We start from the raw sequence: 20974 nt of genomic DNA, 5'->3' as shown, positions 1-20974 counted from the left end.
AAGTATTAAGTTCTCTAATTATGAAAAACATTAATTATAAGTTGTCATACAGTATTTACTGCGGTTATATAGATTAATCCAAATGTAATTTAAATAAAGTTGAAATAAAATATAAATATTAGATAATTCATTTTTTACTTAAATTGAAGTTTGTGTTAAATCTGAAACAAAATTAACAACATTAAATTAATCAAAATTACTTACATTTAAACTACATTGAAAATGAAAACTTAAAATAATAAATTATCCCCTTCATTTTTATTTTTATTCTGAAGTGGAAACTAGCTTCCATTTATTACTGGGTTAAAAAAAAAGTAAATGGTTAACATTGTTGGGTTCGTATTAAAGTTTTCATCTTAACCACTCCCAATGTGCGTTAAGATGATAGGCTGGGAATACAAACTGCTAGGTCAGGGGTACAGATTAAACCGGTTTCCTTTACTTATTCTTTGAAATAGCCAGATATTCCCCGTCTTACACAATTCTTATGCAACGAGCTGATGCACATCGTCTCACCTGAACTCTACAGTCAAGATCCTGGAGTTACGCCAAAGGCTAATTACAACATGACGAAACCACCGTGCTTCAGTTTGTGAATCCTGGGAAACGAGCTTTTCCTGTTGACACTTGGACAAAAACGTTCTCAATGACCACCTGCGGGTCCTTGAGTGTCACGTATTCAAGCCCAAACAGGATGGTTTATACTTCCGGTGTGGGCGCTGATTCCATAAAGATAAACCACATTGGAATCATGTCACTTGACTCCAGCAAACAGGAAAGTACACATCGTCTATCATAGCGCGGCTTTTGTTTTAGTGGCTCGTAACACTCAGGCTGAAAAATGAAATGGAAAACAGTATGTGACAAATTAAGTATGTCCGAATTCACAGGGCTCATAAAACACGTAAACGTATTACGTGTTTAATCTATAGGTAGGCCTATGCGTGTTTGAATATACATGTGTGCAGGTGTGTAGTCTTTCTTTACAAATTGACCTCAACAAAGTTATTATATAAGTCAATGGCCCGGTTTCACAGACAGGGCTTAGACTAAGCCAGGATTAGACCATAGATCAATTAGGACATTTAAGTAATTTTTATAAACATGCTTAGAAAAAAACATTACCGATGTGCATCTTAAAACTAAAAAGGCACTGATATATTTTTAAGATCAGTCAGTGCAAGTTTATTTCAGTGGAAACAGCTCAGACTTACATTTTAGTCTAGGACTAGTCTTAAGCCCTGTCTGTGAAACCAGGGGAATATGTTTTATGTGTATGCTAGGTCAAAGAGATGTGTTTTTAGTCTAGATTTGAACTGACAGAGTGTGTCTGCTTCCCGGACAATGTTAGGAAGACTGTTCCAGAGTTTAGGTGCTACCGCCAGCAATCGATTTTGATATTTTGGGTATTATCAACTGGATGGAATTTTGAGATCGCAATAGACGTGAAGGACTATAATGCGACTATAATGCACCTTGGAACCTACTCAAGAGAGTAGCCTTTGCGATTTTGGACGCAGCCCATGTTCGGTAAGATTCCAGCGACAAGCAATTGTCCACACCGGAAGAAAAATAAATAAATCGCAGCCAATCAGAAGAGCGTGTGGGTGGACCTCTCTCAGCAAGTACACTGCACTACAAGAAGATGCATTCACGCTATGTTGTAATTACCGTAATTACAAGGTTTCAACTTGTAAAAAGCATTCACGCTTGTAATTACCGCTTGTAATAAATTTAGGTAACACTTTATTTGACTTTGTCTGTTACACACATTACATGCAGTTACTTACTATAAATTGTGCTTAAGTACAAGCAAATAGCCTAAACCACACCCTAATTCTAACCCTACAGTAGTACATGTAGTTAATTATTATTACTCAGTACTTAAATGTATAATTACACGGTAACGTGGACCCCTTAAAATAAAATGTAACCGAAATTTCTAAGAGCTCTTACTTGTATCACCTGACCGCTGCAGATTCATTTAGGCGTTGATAGTGTTGCCATAGAAAGGTGTAATTCCCAGTCAGAGGATGTGAACAGTTCCGAATGGAACGTCATCTGGAGACTACAGTAATTACGGCATGGGTGAACGCAGCATAAGTAGCCTACATAATGAAATTAATAAATATTATACCATTTTCACTCAAAAATACTGAGTGACTGAAACAACCATTGTCATAGAATGCACTTTTTTGTTTACATTGAGTTTCACAGTTTTAACGTTCATGTTTGCTTTTTAAGATCTGAGGTGAATTAGAGGTGAGCACTAGCCTACTTACTAATTTGTTAATCAGAGTTTCTTGTGAGTTAATAGTAGTTACTAGAATGTTAAAAGGGAGTTACTCATTTGTTCCTGTCTAGTTATTCATTAATGCTGTAGTTATTCTACAGTGTTACTGACATTTGAAAATATTTTAAGCATATAATTCCTGGCTGAGATTATCATTGTCATAGTTTGTATGTTGTTGTTCCAACTGCTACTTCGAAGAATAGAAATAATTTCTAAAATTGAATCCCGTTGCTCATCACAAAAATGGAATACTTTTATCGATTGTATGACGCAGAATCACGTCACGTCTGGTTAGGGCACTGTTTAATTGTCTAGTGTAAATAGTGTCTAGAGTTCCCAAGAATTGGAAATTGTCGAGTCCTTGAAGGAAAAGGGCTGGAACAGCACCGAAATGTATGAGCATCTGAGTTTCACATTTTACCTTTCAAGATTCCATCCAAACGTGTCACCTCTGATATCTGAATGCAACATCCAGAAAAAATTGTTTGTATCTTTGATCTTAAAGAGAAAGTTAACTCAAAAATGTAAATTTCTTTTATTAATCGGCGCAAAATTACTACACACAATCTGTTTTAGTGCAGATCTTTGCAGGAACCCAGAGATAGGCACAGGACCCTCTTAGACTAGAGGGCTATCATCACATAAAAGTTAGTTAAATCAGGTCAACATTAATAATATGATGATTATATTATTATTATTATTGACAGATTCATGTTCTGCTCGGTGTTGGAGGCAGAGGTACTGGGCTTGTCAGAGTCAGCATGTTCAGTGTTGCTAGCAGATGCGCTGAGCTCGACAGAGGCAAAGGACAAGGTGCCTGTTTTTTAATGAGCCACTTATGCATTTTTTATGTTTAATAAAAACTGGTATTATAACGATTGTACTTGTCTAATTATTACTTATCCAAAAGCCAACTTCAGTGACTTCAGTGCCAACTTCAATGACTAGAGACTAGCAATTTCAGTGACTAACAGCTAGCTAAGCAGCCTGAGCTAGGGTATGTTACCCAACAAATGAATAGCCTGCTAAAATGACCAAAAAAATGCAAACAAAACTTAACTGTTCAACTACAAGACTTTCAGGAAAAGCTTATAAGAACACACTAGCATTAAATGAGACACATCATTTCTCAGGGGAGGCAGGGCTTATCCTAACACTGTCCACTGCAACTTCAGTACTGCCTCCCCCTAGACACGCCCCTGATGTGCACATGTTCTTGTTCATGAAATTACAGCGGCTGTTGCACTTCTATCATTCAGAAGTGACGTATTTCCAAGGTATATTGAACAGAGGGGAGGGTTTTACTTTAGCGCTCATCCTCTCCATCTCTGCTCATAGCAGGCTAACAGTTTGAGGGGAGTGGTTAAGCGTTTTCAACCCAAGCCGTCAAACTGACGTCATCAGAAAAGGAACGCCATTCCAGACCGGAAGTAACTTTTCAGATTTTGATTAAAGATTACCACGGCAAATTTTTTTTGTGTGTGTGTATTAACTTGCACGGATTAATTATTCACCACAAGACTAGTAATATGCGCTAACAAACTAAATAGGATCAATTTTGATTTCATGTCGACTTTAACAGTGTTGTTCAATAAAACCAATACACTGTAAAAAATTTCTAACCCTCCCAAATCAAAAATTTCAAGTGACCGATAACATCAAAATTTTTCAATTGGCCCAAGTGAAATTCTGTAAATTTCAATTGGCCCAAGTGAAAATCTGTGAATTTAATTTTATAATTTACAGAATTTAACTTGGGCCAAGTGAAAAAATTAGATGTTATCGGTCACTTGAAATTTTTGATTTGGGAGGGTTAGCAATTTTTTACAGTGTATGATTTCTTACTTTGATACTTTACTTGAACCGATTATCATCGCTTATTATATATTTGTATTTTAAGTAATTTTAAAGGCTGTTGTTCACATTGATTTTTTTTTATCACAATTTTTTACCCGATTACTCGATTAATCGATTAAATAATCGGCAGAATACTCTATTACTAAAATAATCGATAGCTGCAGCCTATACCACATATACAGTGAGGAAAATAAGTATTTGAACACCCTGCTATTTTACAAGTTCTCCCACTTAGAAATCATGGAGGGGTCTGAAATTGTCATCGTAGGTGCATGTCCACTGTGAGAGACATAATCTAAAAAAAAAATCAGTATTTGAACACCTGTCTATCAGCTAGAATTCTGACCCTCAAAGACCTGTTAGTCTGCCTTTAAAATGTCCACCTCCACTCCATTTATTATCCTAAATTAGAAGCACCTGTTTGAGGTCGTTAGCTGCATAAAGACACCTGTCCACCCCATACAATCAGTAAGATTAACTATCCAACTACTAACATGGCCAAGACCAAAGAGCTGTCCAAAGACACTAGAGACAAAACTGTTGGAGGCCCAACAGAGGCCCACTGTTGGAGCAATCATTAGAAAATGGAAGAAGCTAAACATGACTGTCAATCTCCCTCGGACTGGGGCTCCATGCAAGATCTCACCTTGTGGGGTCTCAATGATCCTAAGAAAGGTGAGAAATCAGCCCAGAACTACACGGGAGGAGCTGGTCAATGACCTGAAAAGAGCTGGGACCACCGTTTCCAAGGTTACTGTTGGTAATACACTAAGACGTCATGGTTTGAAATCATGCATGGCACGGAAGGTTCCCCTGCTTAAACCAGCACATGTCAAGGCCCGTCTTAAAGGAGAAGTTCACTTTTAAAATGAAAATTCTGTCATCATATACTCACCCTCATGTTGTTTCAAAGCTGTATGAATTTCTTTCTTCTGCTGAACAGAAAGGAAGATATTTAGAAGAATATCAGTAACCAGACAGTTTTTGGGTCCCAATGACTTCCATAGTATATTTTTTTCCTACTATGGAAGTCATTGGGACCCAAAAATGTCTGGTTACTGATATTCTTCTAAATATCTTCCTTTCTGTTCAGCAGAAGAAAGAAATTCATACAGCTTTGAAACAACATGAGGGTGAGTATATGATGACAGAATTTTCATTTTAAAAGTGAACTTCTCCTTTAAGTTTGCCAATGACCATTTGGATGATCCAGAGGAGTCATGGGAGAAAGTCATGTGGTCAGATGAGACCAAAATAGAATTTTTTGGTCATAATTCCACTAAACGTGTTTGGAGGAAGAAGAATGATGAGTACCATCCCAAGAACACCATCCCTACTGTGAAGCATGGGGGTGGTAGCATTATGCTTTGGGGGTGTTTTTCTGCACATGGGACAGGGCGACTGCACTGTATTAAGGAGAGGATGACCGGGGCCATGTATTGCGAGATTTTGGGGAACAACCTCCTTCCCTCAGTTAGAGCATTGAAGATGGGTCGAGGCTGGGTCTTCCAACATGACAATGACCCGAAGCACACAGCCAGGATAACCAAGGAGTGGCTCTGTAAGAAGCATATCAAGGTTCTGGCGTGGCCTAGCCAGTCTCCAGACCTAAACCCAATAGAGAATCTTTGGAGGGAGCTCAAACTCCGTGTTTCTCAGCGACAGCCCAGAAACCTGACTGATCTAGAGAAGATCTGTGTGGAGGAGTGGGCCAACATCCCTCCTGCAGTGTGTGCAAACCTGGTGAAAAACTACAGGAAACGTTTGACCTCTGTAATTGCAAACAAAGGCTACTGTACCAAATATTAACATTGTTTTTCTCAGGTGTTCAAATACTTATTTGCAGCTGTATCATACAAATAAATAGTTAAAAAATCATATATTGTGATTTCTGGATTTTTTTTTTTAGATTATGTCTCTCACAGTGGACATGCACCTAGGATGACAATTTCAGACCCCTCCATGATTTCTAAGTGGGAGAACTTGCAAAATAGCAGGGTGTTCAAATACTTATTTTCCTCACTGTATATGGTTTCTGCATGTGTGCTGACAACATACCCTAACTACAAGTGGAGGCTGAAGGTCAGTTGGATCTCCTTGGGAGAGTGTTTGTGATTAGCGTGAGCTCTCCAACTGATTGAATAATTAGGGGGCTATTGAGGCCACAAGAAAAGAAAGAAAGAAAAAATAGAGGACAAGAGGCAGCCCCTTCTTATCAAGTCAGTCCACACGGTGCATCCAAATAGACAAGCAAGACAACATGGGTCTGTGGGAAACCTGCGCTGTCCTTTTCCTTATGGTAAGTGCGTGATTTTGTGCCTTTACTTGGAGTTAATCAATATTGTAATGATGCAGGGAATTATTTGATCACTTTGACAGGTCTAGGTCTGAAAACATGATGGTGTTTTGTTGTTTATGATACCATGTTTTATAGTGATAAATGTAATCAGCTTTCCTGCCAAGAAACTGTGGACTGGATCAGACAGGATCACTTTGTGGCCGTGTCAGAAACACTTGTTGGCAGAATTAGACAGTGAAGGACAGACCTGTGAATTCACCAAGAACTGAAATGAGAAATGAGGGATGTATGAGTTACAGTTATATATTTGTGCACATCATGGATATATATATGTATATATATATATTTTTTTTTTTTATTTTTTTTTTTATTATTATTATTATTATTATTATATATATTTTTTTTACATATACCATGGTAATACCTCAGAGCTACTGGAAAACAAATTTCTTGTGTGTTTATACACATTTGGTGAATAAAACTCACTCTGCTTCTCTAATACTATTGTACATTCAGGAGTGCCATATGTAAATACCATCGTACATATTAGGTCCATGCTACATATCAGTATTGTTTAAAGCAATTTTATTTTATTAAATATGGGTAAACAATGTATTTAACATGCTCTGAAATGTGCACAGATACAAATGCAATTGTTTTATGTTATTAAATATAGATTAAAATATTTAACATGTTCTTAAATTTATCATAGATACAGGTTTGACAGGAAATTTTTATTTTATTAAATATGGGTCTGAAATGTCATATATACAAATTTATTTTTATTATTTTATTTTATAAGGGTTAAAAGATTTAACATACTCTGAAATGAATCATAGATACAAGTTTGACAGGAACATTTCATTCATTCAGTTTTTTTTTATTATTATAATTTTATTTTATTGTGAGTAAAATAGATATAACGTGCTCTGAAATACGAGTTTGGCAGGAACATATTTTATCATTTCAATCTCCCTTCATACCAAAGTATGCTAACATAGCCGACACTATTGTGTATCAAATTTAGCATATTACATTCAAAAGTATTGATTTCACTAAACAATAAAATCCCACGCAAGTGCACTTGAGCAAGACATCATTCATAAGAGTTGGCATATGTTATCAGATAAATGATTATGAAATGTTTCAGATTCTGACTGTTGAAGGATGGCATGACCTGGACAACACTGAATATGACTGCTGGCCCATAGCTGAACCAAATGATTACAACATGATTAGCTGTGGCGGTAAGTGCGCCTTCTAAGATAATGAGTCTAATTAGCTACACTCAATTGCTTTCATTGTGGATGGTAATTTCTTAAAGAGACAGTTCACCCAAAAATGAAATTTCTGTCTTCATCCTAACATCGATATAAACCAGTATGACTTGTGTGCTACCGACATATTCAAAAATATGGTCCAATTCATGAACAAATCATTGTTTTGATTCAGATCTTTTCAGTGAATCATTGATCAAGTTCACAAAAACAGCCTAAATGATTCATTCATAAAATCTTCTGATGAACTGTCCCTTTAAGAATTGCAGACGAGACCTTAAATTTACAAACCATCAACTTAAAGGAAGTTTCTAATCAAAATAAGTGCTGTTCATTTGAAAGTTGATTAAACTCTGTGTGTATACCGTATGCCATACAAGAAGATAAACATTTGCTTTGCTAGATCTCTTGGATATTTCCCTTTTAAGCTTCCTTAAACACTTTACACCCACATGTTTTCACAGGCTTAGAAATGGCTTGGGTTCAACGTCCGCCAGAAAAGGTCACAGATGGGGAGGAGTTCAACGTTACCTATTCTGTCACGGCCACAAATTCCTTTTATGAATATGCCGTTAAAAACAAGATTTTCCAGTTCAGGTGAGCGCGACTCACAATGCCGGCCTTCTCAAATGTGCTTTATTATGTTTAGAAACCACTTTTTACTCCATTGAACTTTTTGTTGTCGCATTGCACATTGAGTTTTCCTTGAATAGGAATATTTTGGGGATATTTCATTTTAATTTTATCAATCAATAAATTCCACTAGAAACAAACCTTGTTGTATTATTTTAATTTAATACTGTGAAGCTGCTTTGATACAATCTGTATTGTGAAAAGCGCTATACAAATATACTTGACTTGACTTGACTTGAATGTAATATTATGTTAACAATGAATGTAGGAATGTTGGCTTATGTTAACACTATACTCTCCACTTTCTCCCACAGTAATGCCTCAGAGGCCAAAAGATTCTGCCTTGAGCACGAATGTCCCACAAACTGGAACAACGCCAATGAAGACAACTGCTGCGTGTACCATGCCAACATTCACTCCTGTCCTCTTGCGCTCATGGTCCGTATCGTTATGGTCGACGTAAAACCTACAGCAAGCGCTCTTTGATTTAGTCACACTGACGCTGAAATCTTTGAAATAAAAAGTCGACTAAACAAGGCACATTTTGGCATGATATCAGAGGCCACAAAATTATAGTACTGCAGTATGTAGACCAATTACCATTGCCAATGCCCTGTGGCGGTTGCATATGAGCGTGTGTGTGAGTTTCGTACCTTCCTAGGCTTTGGGGAAAAATTTGCTGACATTTTGTAAGCTAAATCTGATAAAACTAAATCCTATTGTCATTAAAAAGTGATTAAAAGTGATTAAATTCTATTAATTATTACTTAAATGAAAAAAGTACAATTAAAATAAGATTAAGAATACAATTTTTAATGAGCTGTTCAAAAGTTTGGGGTTTGTAAGATTTATGTTTTTGAAAGAAGTCTCTTTTTGCTCACTAATACATTTTATCAAAAACAGTGATATTGTGAAATATCATTACAATTTAAAATAACAGTTTTGTATTTGAATATTCCTGTGATCAAAGCTGAATTTTCAGCATCATTACTCCAGTATTCAGTGTCACATGATCCTTCAGAAATCAGTCTAAAATGATGATTTGCTGCTCAAGAAACATTTATTTATTATTATCAGTGTTGAAAACAGTTGTGGTTCGTAAACTTTTTATGGAAGCCGTGATACTTTTCCCCCAAGGGATGATTTTTTTTATGAAAAGAAAGTTCAAAGAACAGCATTATAAATCTGTTGTAACATTCTACATGTCTACTAATCCCAAGAATGTTGAACAGTAGTGTATAATTGGATAGAGTAGGTTTATACAGTATAAGCTATAAAGAACAGTATAAGTCTGTGTGTGTGTGTGTTTGTTTTTTGTGTGTGTTTTATTCAGTTTTATTGCACTTATTCAGGTTCTACTTAAACTGGTGCCATTAATTGTACTGTGTGGTAAGCGGTTATTAAATTGTGTGCATGATGTTTGACAGTCAATATTAGCCTTGATTGCTCCACATCCCATTAAACCTTTAAACAGTCAGGTGATTACATTTTGTCTGTTTAGAGAGGTGGAGGAATTTGTGGTCCCTGGATTCCAGACGATGGCGAAATCGTAACCCACACGGTATCTAAAGCTGGCAAGATGAGCCAACCGTTCTGGACGTCAAAGGTTACAAGCAAAGCTATATAAATATAAAGATTTTTTTATTTTTATTTTATGGGGATTATTTTAATTATTTTACACAGGTGGTGCTGGTCCATTTAGGAGTTACATCGGTTATTGCTCATATCAAAGTGGGACAGATGCATGCAGCACTAGAGTCCAAAGTGGTAGTAGTCAGCGCTCAAGGTTAGTATAACTTGTTAAACACTTTAGACATTTACGGGAAAAATGTCTTTAAACAACTAGTACATCAAGGATATAGATGTTACTTGAAATGCACCTACTATAGAAAGTGTTTGATTAAGCAAAGCTAATTGTTGACATATTCTAATATGGTCCAGGAAATAATTTGTGTCATATTAGAAAAAAAGTCTATGGATGTTTATGTGACTTTCATTTCTGCATGTGTGTCAGTGTGTGGAGACGACACCTGTGAGCTGGAGGAGAATTGTCTGACGTGCCCTGCTGACTGTGGTGTTTGTCCTATGCTTACATCCATCAAAGTGGCCATTGGGCTTCCTGTTGCCTTGTTCTGCAGTGTTTTTTTCTTAACGTTGGTGGTGAGAATCCTGGTTCAATGCTTGACAAATATTTGCTCATGTAAGAGACCCAGACAATATAACTTGCAGATGATTAAAAAGGCAAAGAAACTAACACTGAAAGAAGGAATAGATAAAAAAGAGACTTGGGATGGGCTCTTTTGACTTCAAAGTAAGTAAGTCAAAGTAAGCAACCAACTAACACCCCGTAACATGCTTAAAACCATTCAGAATACCTTAGCTATGCCCTATCAACCACCAACAATACACTAATATATGCAAATATTTCACAGGGAAGCACCACTCACATTCTTACGGGGTTTAAAGGGACATGGTGATGAACATGGAAATCAATGGTTTTGCGATAACTTGCAAAATTGTTGCATTCCCCAGAGCAATTTTGCGTTATTTCACAAAAGGCATTGTGTTCCCTCAAAATGCTTGTAATTGTCTCGCAAAACTTTGTACTGTGTTCCCTTTGGAGTACTGTGTAAAGTTACATCTGGCCTCGGGGGAGGGCTTATGAGGTAGTGGGTCAGGCTGGTGTGTCGCTGCATATGATGTTGGTGTAGGCGTACAAGCCTGACCTGCTGAAAGACCTGGACCTGGCGAGGGAGTAGACCCTGTGTCAGTGAGGGAACTCTGGGGAACATAGATCTGGCTGTCTTGCCGGTGGAGTTTGCGAGCCAATCCTGGCTAGGCCCTAGCTCCTCCATAACAAGAAGGGAGGAGCAACAGGGCCAGTGTGAGGGCCTGTGCTCCCCCCTTTCAGGAGGGACCTGGGTGTCACACACAGCCGTCCAAGCCCTGATGGTCATGGCCACAGGGTGTTCAGGGCGTGCCCCCTTTGGAGAAGAGATTGTGGCACCACTACATCATGCCTCGTCTCTCCCTCAAAGCCCTCTGGGGACTGCTCTGTTTACCCCACCACCTCTGGTGTTTCCAGGGCTTTCATTTGGGCTGGAAGCCTTGGTGCAGACATGGCCGAGGCTACATCTGTACACTTTCCCCCCAATCGCTCTGCTCCTAGGTTTTCCAACTAGAGTTGGACAGGATAGAGTTAGGCTTTCTCCTACCTCTAAGTGTGGACCTTTCTCAGACCTGATGTCTCTCCCTGGGAGATTCTGTCTAGGAGGGATGTTCTCTTCCAGGCCCGGGCCACGATATTTCACCCCAGGCCCGAGATGTGGAAGCTGTGGGTCTGGTTCCTGAGGGGTACCAGCTCATAGATTGCACTCACGATCAGGTTACTTTCCAAAGGTGCCGTTTTTGAAAAGGTATCCTAAAGAATGCGCCCCCTCAGTATTTCAAGTTTACCTGTGGGACGCACAATGGGCCTCATCCCTGAGTAACAGAGCCCACTCCATAGAAAAGGAGTGTGTGTCTCTTGGGAATTTATTTTACTTATTAAATATGTTTGCGTTGCGGCAGGCTGGCCCTTTCCACACACATTCATGGATATTATTGAATTGGATTGACCCCAGGCTTGAGTCCTTTAGGTTTATCCATTCCATTCATTTCAGGCCTCTATTTATGGTCTCGGTTTTGCGCTGACGCCATGTCACCTGACCACGCTGTTGAACAATAGAATTGGCATGTTTCCACACATGCTTCAGACACCGGCTGCATTCTCTCTAGCGTCAATGTCATCGCTCAGTGTTAGTAATGTATTAATCTGCCTATGTTGTACAGTTTGTTACAAATCATGTATTGTTTTGTCCCATTATGAATATTTTAAAATTATGAAATTTTCCTAGTGGCTGCAGTACCAAAAACAGAAAATGTTTTGGGATGAGAGCTGGATTATCAACTACAATAATATCATGTTTGGTAAGAGTTTTTAGAGAGTCATCCACTGCCTTTAAATGTGTTACTGCTAAATATAAAAATATTTGAATTCACAACATTATTTTTTTTATTCATTTAGCATGACACAACAATTTACGTAATTTCAAGTCAATCTTTTTTTTCTCACTGAACATCCTGTTCCCCTTTTTTGGGCCATATATGTAAAGTATGCTACACAGGTTCTTGTAGCACCACAAGTCTTTGGACAGTAAAGAGGAACTCCAGTGTGAGTAGAGTTACAGATGTGACGGTCTGCACTGCGGTGAACGCCAACTTCAAACCGCACTTCATTCAGGCCGGCATCTAGTGAGTGTTTGCTACAAACGAATGTTTTGTTTTTGTTTTATTGTATTGTCTTGTCTTTGTTTTGTTGACTTTTTTTTTGTTGCTTTGTTTTCTTTGCTTTGTTTTGCTGACTTTTTTGTTTTGTTGCCTTTGTTTTTGTCTTATCTTTGGGTTTTTTCTTTGTTTTTGTTTTTTCAGTGATGGAAGGACTGTAGCGGTAAAACACATCCAGAAGAAACACTTCACCCTGACTAAAACAATCAGAAAAGAAGTCAAAGAGGTCAGGTGAGTAGCTGTAGCCACAAATCTTATAAATTGCATCAACCATACCAAATCATTGAATGCCTTTATTAGATTTACGTCTACATCTAACTAACATCTAAATTAAGAATTTTTATTTTTTATTTTTTACACACCAGGGAGCTTGATCACCCAAACCTCTCAAAGTTCATTGGAGGGTGCATTGAAGTTCCTTTCGTGAGCATTATCACAGAGTACTGTCCAAAGGGAAGCCTGGCAGACGTGCTGCTGAACGAGGACATCCCCATCAACTGGGGTTTTCGGTAAATATGTCTTGTGGCATTGTGGGAAAGCTCTTTAGAAGCTCCATGATGGAACTTTATAAATAAAATGAACACGTTTGTCTACAGATTGTCTTTTGCTACTGATATTGCCCGAGGGATGGCATACCTACACCAGCACAAAATATTTCACAGCCGCCTTCATTCTCATAACTGTGTGATTGATGATCGGTGGGTCTGCAAAATATCAGGTACATAATTCTAGGTGCATTTCTTATACATATTCCAACGCATGTGAAAAAATAATTCAATTATGAATTAAGTCATATTTAATTATACAGATTATGGGCTGATGGCCTACAGAAAGGAGGACTTTGAGGACATGAGCACCAATTTCCAATGTCAAAACGTCTATCACATTTACTGCGCCCCTGAAGTTGTTCTGAGAATCAGCACTAGTTTCACAGCCGCAGCTGATGTGTACAGGTAAGAGACATGTTTTTTCAACCATCCTTTTAAATTTTGATGTTTAATGATTTATCAAACAAAAACATGTTTGGAATATCTTTAAGTGAGGTTAAAAATCTGTATACAAAAAAAGTATGAACATATGTGACCCTGGATCACAAAACCAGTCACAAGTCGCACGGGTATATCTGTGGCAATAGACAACAATACAATGGGTCAAAATTATCGATTTTCCTTTTATGCCAAAAATCATTAGGATATGAAGTAAAGATCATGTTCCATTAAGATATTTTGTAGATTTCCTACCGTAAATATATAAAACATTCATTTTTGTGAGTGAATGCAGCACAATCGCGAACATAAATTTGAACAAAAACTTTAAAGGCGATTTTTTTGCACCCTCAGATTCCAGATTTTCAAATAGTTTTATCTCGGCCAAATATTGTCCTATCCTAACAAACCATACATCAACATTTCAAGAAATTGACCCATGTGACTGGTTTTGTGGTCCAGGGTCACATATTTAAAATTCACTAATTCACTTCTCTGTTTAATTATTTGTGACAAACAAACATAAATAAATAAATAAATAAGCTAATAATCAATGAATAGACATGATGGGGACTATAAAATGTACTGCATAACAGTGTGCGTCTAACCCAGGGTCATAACCCTGTTTTTTGTTTTGTTATCTTTGAACACAAGGAAATGCTTTGTGTATTTTAAAGATGCATCCCAGAGCTACAATTTGTTCTCAAATAAAACACAATCTCTCAGAAGCATAAAATAAACATTCCTTTTCTTCCCGTATCTCAAGCTACTCTGTTATTTTGGTGGAAATCGCCACTCGCAGTGACCTCATTTCAGTAAGTATACAAGGATCAGGAAGGTTTGGGGGTTTTAGACAGTTATTTGGATAAGAGGTGATGATAAGAAGTGCAATTACTGTCATATGAGCAGGAACAGGCAGATTCAGTGAAGCTTGATGTTATGTGGCGTCCATCGCTTCCCAAACTAGAGGCTGGGAAATCGGACAATGATTGCCCAGATCCAGATGATTACTGTGAGGTTTGTATTGTTGTAACTGATGCATTGCACTTGAACGCTATTTACTTAAGCACATTTCCTCTTTTTGAATGACTTTGAAGCTCTTGATCAGATAAATGAAAAGCACACACAAATTTCACGCAGCTGATAAAGAGATGCTGGTCCCACAATGTCCTCGTGAGGCCGACGTTTGAGCAGGTGAAAAAGATTCTTGAAAAAATGAACCCGCACAAGGTCAGCCCTGTGGATATGATGATGAACCTGGTATGTATCTTGTCTAGTCAAGCCTTTCAAGTTTTATTCCAGTTTTACCACACATACACACACACACACACACACACACACACAGTACTGTGTATTAATTAATTAATTAATTGTAATATTTCAGTGAGATTTTTTGTATGCACAACAAGTCTGACAACAGCCGGTCTGATCTGATCTCACCATCATCCAGTCTGTCTGTGATTACATGAAGAAACAGAAAAAACTGAGACAGACTAAATCCAGAAGAACTGTGGCGCTGTCTCCAAGACTCTTGAATAAACGTTCTGTTTCTTCATGTAATCTCAGACAGACTGGATGATGGTGAGATCAGATCATACCGGCTGTTGTCAGACTCGTTGTGCATTTAAAAATCTCACTGGATTATTGCAAAAGCAATGTTTGTAAATATAAACTGATATTTCCTACCGACACACTTATAAATAACTGGCTTAAACCATTTTTAGGGCCGAAAATACTAGTGTGGCCAAGACGTTTGCACAGTACTATATATATATATATATATACAGTATATACACTCACCTAAAGGATTATTAGGAACACCATACTAATACTGTGTTTGACCCCCTTTCGCCTTCAGAACTGCCTTAATTCTACGTGGCATTGATTCAACAAGGTGCTGAAAGCATTCTTTAGAAATGTTGGCACATATTGATAGGATAGCATCTTGCAGTTGATGGAGATTTGTGGGATGCACATCCAGGGCACGAAGCTCCCGTTCCACCACATCCCAAAGATGCTCTATTGGGTTGAGATCTGGTGACTGTGGGGGCCATTTTAGTACAGTGAACTCATTGTCATGTTCAAGAAACCAATTTGAAATGATTCGAGCTTTGTGACATGGTGCATTATCCTGCTGGAAGTAGCCATCAGAGGATGGGTACATGGTGGTCATAAAGGGATGGACATGGTCAGAAACAATGCTCAGGTAGGCCGTGGCATTTAAACGATGCCCAATTGGCACTAAGGGGCCTAAAATGTGCCAAAACATCCCCCACACCATTACACCACCACCACCAGCCTGCACAGTGGTAACAAGGCATGATGGATCCATGTTCTCATTCTGTTTACGCCAAATTCTGACTCTACCATCTGAATGTCTCAACAGAAATCGAGACTCATCAGACCAGGCAACATTTTTCCAGTCTTCTACTGTCCAATTTTGGTGAGCTTGTGCAAATTGTATCCTCTTTTTCCTATTTGTAGTGGAGATGAGTGGTACCCGGTGGGGTCTTCTGCTGTTGTAGCCCATCCGCCTCAAGGTTGTGCGTGTTGTGGCTTCACAAATGCTTTGCTGCATACCTCGGTTGTAACGAGTGGTTATTTCAGTCAAAGTTGCTCTTCTATCAGCTTGAATCAGTCGGCCCATTCTCCTCTGACCTCTAGCATCAACAAGGCATTTTCGCCCACAGGACTGCCGCATACTGGATGTTTTTCCCTTTTCACACCATTCTTTGTAAACCCTAGAAATGGTTGTGTGTGAAAATCCCAGTAACTGAGCAGATTGTGAAATACTCAGACCGGCCCGTCTGGCAACAACAACCATGCCACGCTCAAAATTGCTTAAATCACCTTTCTTTCCCATTCTGACATTCAGTTTGGAGTTCAGGAGATTGTCTTGACCAGGAGGACCACACCCCTAAATGCATTGAAGCAACTGCCATGTGATTGGTTGATTAGATAATTGCATTAATGAGAAATTGAACAGGTGTTCCTAATAATCCTTTAGGTGAGTGTATATATACACACGTTTTATTAACTTTTCAAATAAGCTTTTACTTTTATATTTTCACATTTCAGTTTAATGTTTAGACATTAAACATTAATGTCTTTTATGACATTAATGTCATAAACATTAATGTTTATGTTTAAAAACATAAACAAATTTTATTATGCCCCCCCCCCCCCACACACACACACATTTATTATTATTATTATTATTATTATTATTATTATTATTAAATATTTCTATTTAGGTCTAATTTTTACTTTTTATTATAGTTTTATTTATTTATTTATTTATTTACAGTTAATAATTTTCACTTCAGTTTTTCACTTCTAATTTTCATTTAGTTTTTAGCATTATTTCAATTAACAGAAATGTTTCTAATAGTATTATTATTAAAAAAAAATGAAGTCCACCTTTGTTGTTTTTATTTTCTAGATGGAAAAGTACAGTAAACATTTGGAAACCATTGTAGCCGAGAGAACACAGGATCTTCTTCAGGAGAAGCAGAAGACAGACCGTTTACTCTACAGTATGGAAGTGTATATGGCTGATGAAAGTTAATTATCCATAATCATAATCAACAAAAAACAAAAAACTTTCAAGGAATGAATGTCCAAATGGTTCCACCTACTGGACATTTAAAGAACTTGTGCTGTGTGACTGTTTCCAGCTTGAAATTTTTGGTGCATTTATTAACATAAATTATATATATATATATATATATATATATATATATATATATATATATATATATATATATATATATATATATATATATATATATATATATACATATATATAGATATATGTTTGTGTCAGGCATGTTACCAAAACCAGTAGCTGATGATCTTCGTCAGGGATGCACAGCAGAGGCCCAGAGTTACTCCAGCGCCACTGTGTATTTCAGGTAAGAATGAAAACTATGAATCACTGAAACAATAAATATTTGCTTTTAAAGACAAGTGACATTGGGTTATATATAACTACTGTTCAAATGTTTAGGTTTGTTAAGATTTTTTTTTATTTCTTCTATGCTCACCAAGGCTACATTCACAGTAAAAACAGTAATATCCAGCAATATTATTCCAATTTAACATAACTTTTCTATTTTAGTATTTTTTGAATGCAGTCAGAACAGCTTTTATTGGAAATACCCATTTTTTGTACCTGTTACTTCTGAACAGTTTAATGCATTCTGCTGAATAAAAGAAAAATCTGATCCCAAACTCAACTCGTTAGCATATTATAAATTATTATATGATATATTAATGAATATCAATTATTTTGTGTTTCTTTTGGGCAGTGACATAGTGGGCTTCACCCAACTCTCAGGCTCCAGCACTCCTCACCAGGTTGTGGATTTTCTCAACAAGCTTTACACCACATTTGATGACATCATCGACAACTATGATGTGTACAAAGTGGAAACTATAGGAGATGCTTGTGAGTGCGATTACAGAGACCCTGCTTCCTTTGTATGTCACACGTTCGCATCAAATTGCACAAAAATCAATGAAAACCCCCTCCCTCCGCAGATATGGTAGTCTCAGGAGTACCGAAAGAGAACGGGATCAAACACGCTGGGGAAATTGCCAGCATGGCGCTGGACTTGATCAGCGTCTGTCACGCGTTTAAAATCCCACACAAGCCCACCACACAGCTGAAGATACGGGCTGGCATTCACTCCGGTCAGCATGGCTTCCATTAATCATCTTTCCTTGAAATTAGCGTCAAGCTGGCTACCATTTTAAACACGTTAACTCTGTGTTTTGGATGAGACAGTATTTTATCAACTTTATTTACAGTATTTTATGTTATCTTAGGCCCCGTTGTGGCTGGGGTGGTCGGCACCAAAATGCCACGATACTGCTTATTTGGCGACACTGTAAACACCGCTGCCCGTATGGAGTCCACCAGTGAAGGTATTTGGGCAAACGCATCTGTTTACACAGCGTCAATTAATAACTGAGCCTGTCCGACACTTCCGGACGAATGGAATCTTGTAAATATTTGTCTTTGAGTACTGTTTTATTGGATATAAAGGGATAAAACTGAATGTTGGTTACGGTTGGATCCAAATATTTCCCTCTCTTAAACTTCTGTGGAGATAAAAAGAAAAAAAGCTAAAGCTAAGTACTGTGCTATTAATACCAAAAGTCTCTAGACTATTTTGGATCATTATAAAACTTGTCAGCTTTTTTGGGCTTGTCATTTCCTTTCCACACGCCTTTATATTTCGTATCGTTGTTATGATGCTTATAGCTTTAAAGATCCAGTGCAGTGGCTCTTCAGCAGACCTTCTACACACACTTGGCGGATACGTGCTGATGTGTCGTGGGTCTCTCAATGTGAAGGTAAGATGGTCAGTTCAGTTCAGGCACTTGTTTGTGTATGAAAAGAAGCCACCCACAGAGCTATCATTTTGCCTGTCGTAAATTTAGTGGCAAAATATTTTGTTCATTCACCCTGGTTGCCATGGTTAACTCGCAAACTTTGCGTACTACGAAGCCCCTAAAGGGATTTGGTGATGAAAAAATGAGATGGGAGGAAAAATTATATTTCAGTGATTTTGCATTCTTTCGTAAAACTTTGTGTTCAATCATTAAACTTTTGTGATGAAATGACACATTTCGGTACCAATTTTACATTTTGGCAAATTGGTGGCTAATTTGTACGAATTCGTAGAATCTTTCATATGTTTTCGTACGATCTGCCTACGTATGTTTAGGGGTTCTTCAAAAAGAATGTAAAGAACGTTTTTAAAAGAACGTAAAAGTTTCTCGGTGGAACACGATACTTTTGTGTCAGAACGCAAAAGTTTCGCAAGAGAGCGCAAACGTTTTGCGAGTGAATAAAAATTTTCTTGGGGGAAAGCAATACATTTGCAAGAGAATGCTAAATATTTGTGAGGGATTACACGGGTTTCTCCGTGGAACACAACACCCTTTTGAAAAGCTACATTTTTGTGAGCAAACGCAAAAAAAAAAAAAAAAATTCTTCAATCTTCATATCCTTTTAGGTGCTCCATAGCATTATGGCTTGACAAGATGATTAATCTGCTGATACATGTTGTGGAAAAAATAAACACTGTATTATCGGTTAAAAATAGGTCAAAATAGCTTACATAAACAATGTTTTTTAAAAATAAGTAATTCAACGACAGTTATGAAGTAAGAAATATTTTTATCAAAATGATGTGTGTGCTCAAAATAAATATTTATTTTATTATATATTATTGTCTATTCAATTTATTAATAATAATATATTATTTTAAAATTATTATTATACATTATGAAATTATTATTATAATGAGTGATATTTTTATTATCATAATATTTATACTAATAAATATGCCAATATACCAATTATGTTCACAAGATCCGTCGTTACCAACACAATTCAATGAAACTTGTGACTATAGTTGGCTAATGATGCTTTCGGGAAACACAGCTCTGGTATATTAGAGATCCTTCTACCAAATCAATCTTCCATTGATGTTTTTCTTCCTGAAATGATGGTATATGCTCCCCAGAGGCTGAACTCTGACCCCAGCTCAGCTGTGCCTCTCAATTAGGGCCCGGTCTCAGCTGGCTTTTGTGTTTTCACTTGTGTGTTCATTATGTACAAGCAAATACACACCTAGTCTGCGCTGTCGCACTCTCTCCCCTCTTCCTTTCTTTTGTATGATGCTGTCCTTCAGGGCATTGTGTTTAGGAGATTTACTGATTGCGACTTTTTGTTAAACAGGGCAAAGGCGAAATGACAACTTGGTGGCTGGAGGCCAAAAGAGACCCTTTGTCCCGGGAAGACGAACCTTTGGGTCTTCCCATTCCTGTTAGCAATTAACTTATGTGCTGCAGTATAAGCACATGACAGAAACTTTAACAAATCAAATTGTTTAGCAAATATGCTAACGGATTTCAGTGAAGTTTAATTACTGTAAGTGTATGTGCAAAGTATTATTTGATTGCTGCCTTCATTGTATATTTGGCTAAAATGTTGTCAAATATGTTTTGTCTGGAATATGTAAAAATTGCATTTGTCATAGGAAGGGCCAATGTGTTTGTAGAGACCTTTCATTATAATGTTTGTGATTATTTTGTCTTCATCAGTACCTAGTTGTATTTGAAAGTTTGATATGCTGAAATAAAATGGGAAGACAAAAACGTTGCTTGCCTGATGTAAATGTTCTTATATTTAGTATTGCATTTTGGTAGATTGTTACTATACTAGCCTATTTTAGTTTTTAGCACCTGCATTGACTGCGACGAAGTCTATTGGTCGATATTCCGCAGG

The 20974-nt window shown here is 37.3% G+C and overlaps 1 protein-coding gene across 1 annotated transcript; it reads left to right on the top strand.

Moving 5' to 3' along the window:
• Positions 1–6395: 6395 nt before the first annotated feature.
• Positions 6396–20848, top strand: LOC307170122 (atrial natriuretic peptide receptor 2-like). Its single transcript, XM_079891142.1, has 23 exons — positions 6396–6449; positions 7600–7696; positions 8191–8323; positions 8674–8797; positions 9861–9965; positions 10043–10145; positions 10374–10519; positions 12256–12328; positions 12514–12652; positions 12830–12916; positions 13051–13194; positions 13282–13403; positions 13494–13638; positions 14438–14486; positions 14581–14688; positions 14812–14931; positions 17114–17207; positions 17498–17585; positions 17982–18121; positions 18214–18366; positions 18502–18600; positions 18941–19032; positions 20426–20848. Exons 1-23 carry the CDS (start codon positions 6411–6413, stop codon positions 20522–20524), a joined length of 2499 nt encoding a protein of 832 aa, XP_079747268.1. The 5' UTR covers positions 6396–6410; the 3' UTR covers positions 20525–20848.
• Positions 20849–20974: the final 126 nt, after the last annotated feature.

Source organism: Squalius cephalus (assembly GCF_949319135.1).
Source record: "Squalius cephalus genome assembly, chromosome: 13".
In the NCBI taxonomy this organism is placed as follows: Eukaryota; Metazoa; Chordata; class Actinopteri; order Cypriniformes; family Leuciscidae; genus Squalius; species Squalius cephalus.
The sequence above is the reverse complement of the archived record's forward strand: the minus strand, read 5'-3'. Positions and strand labels throughout refer to the sequence as shown.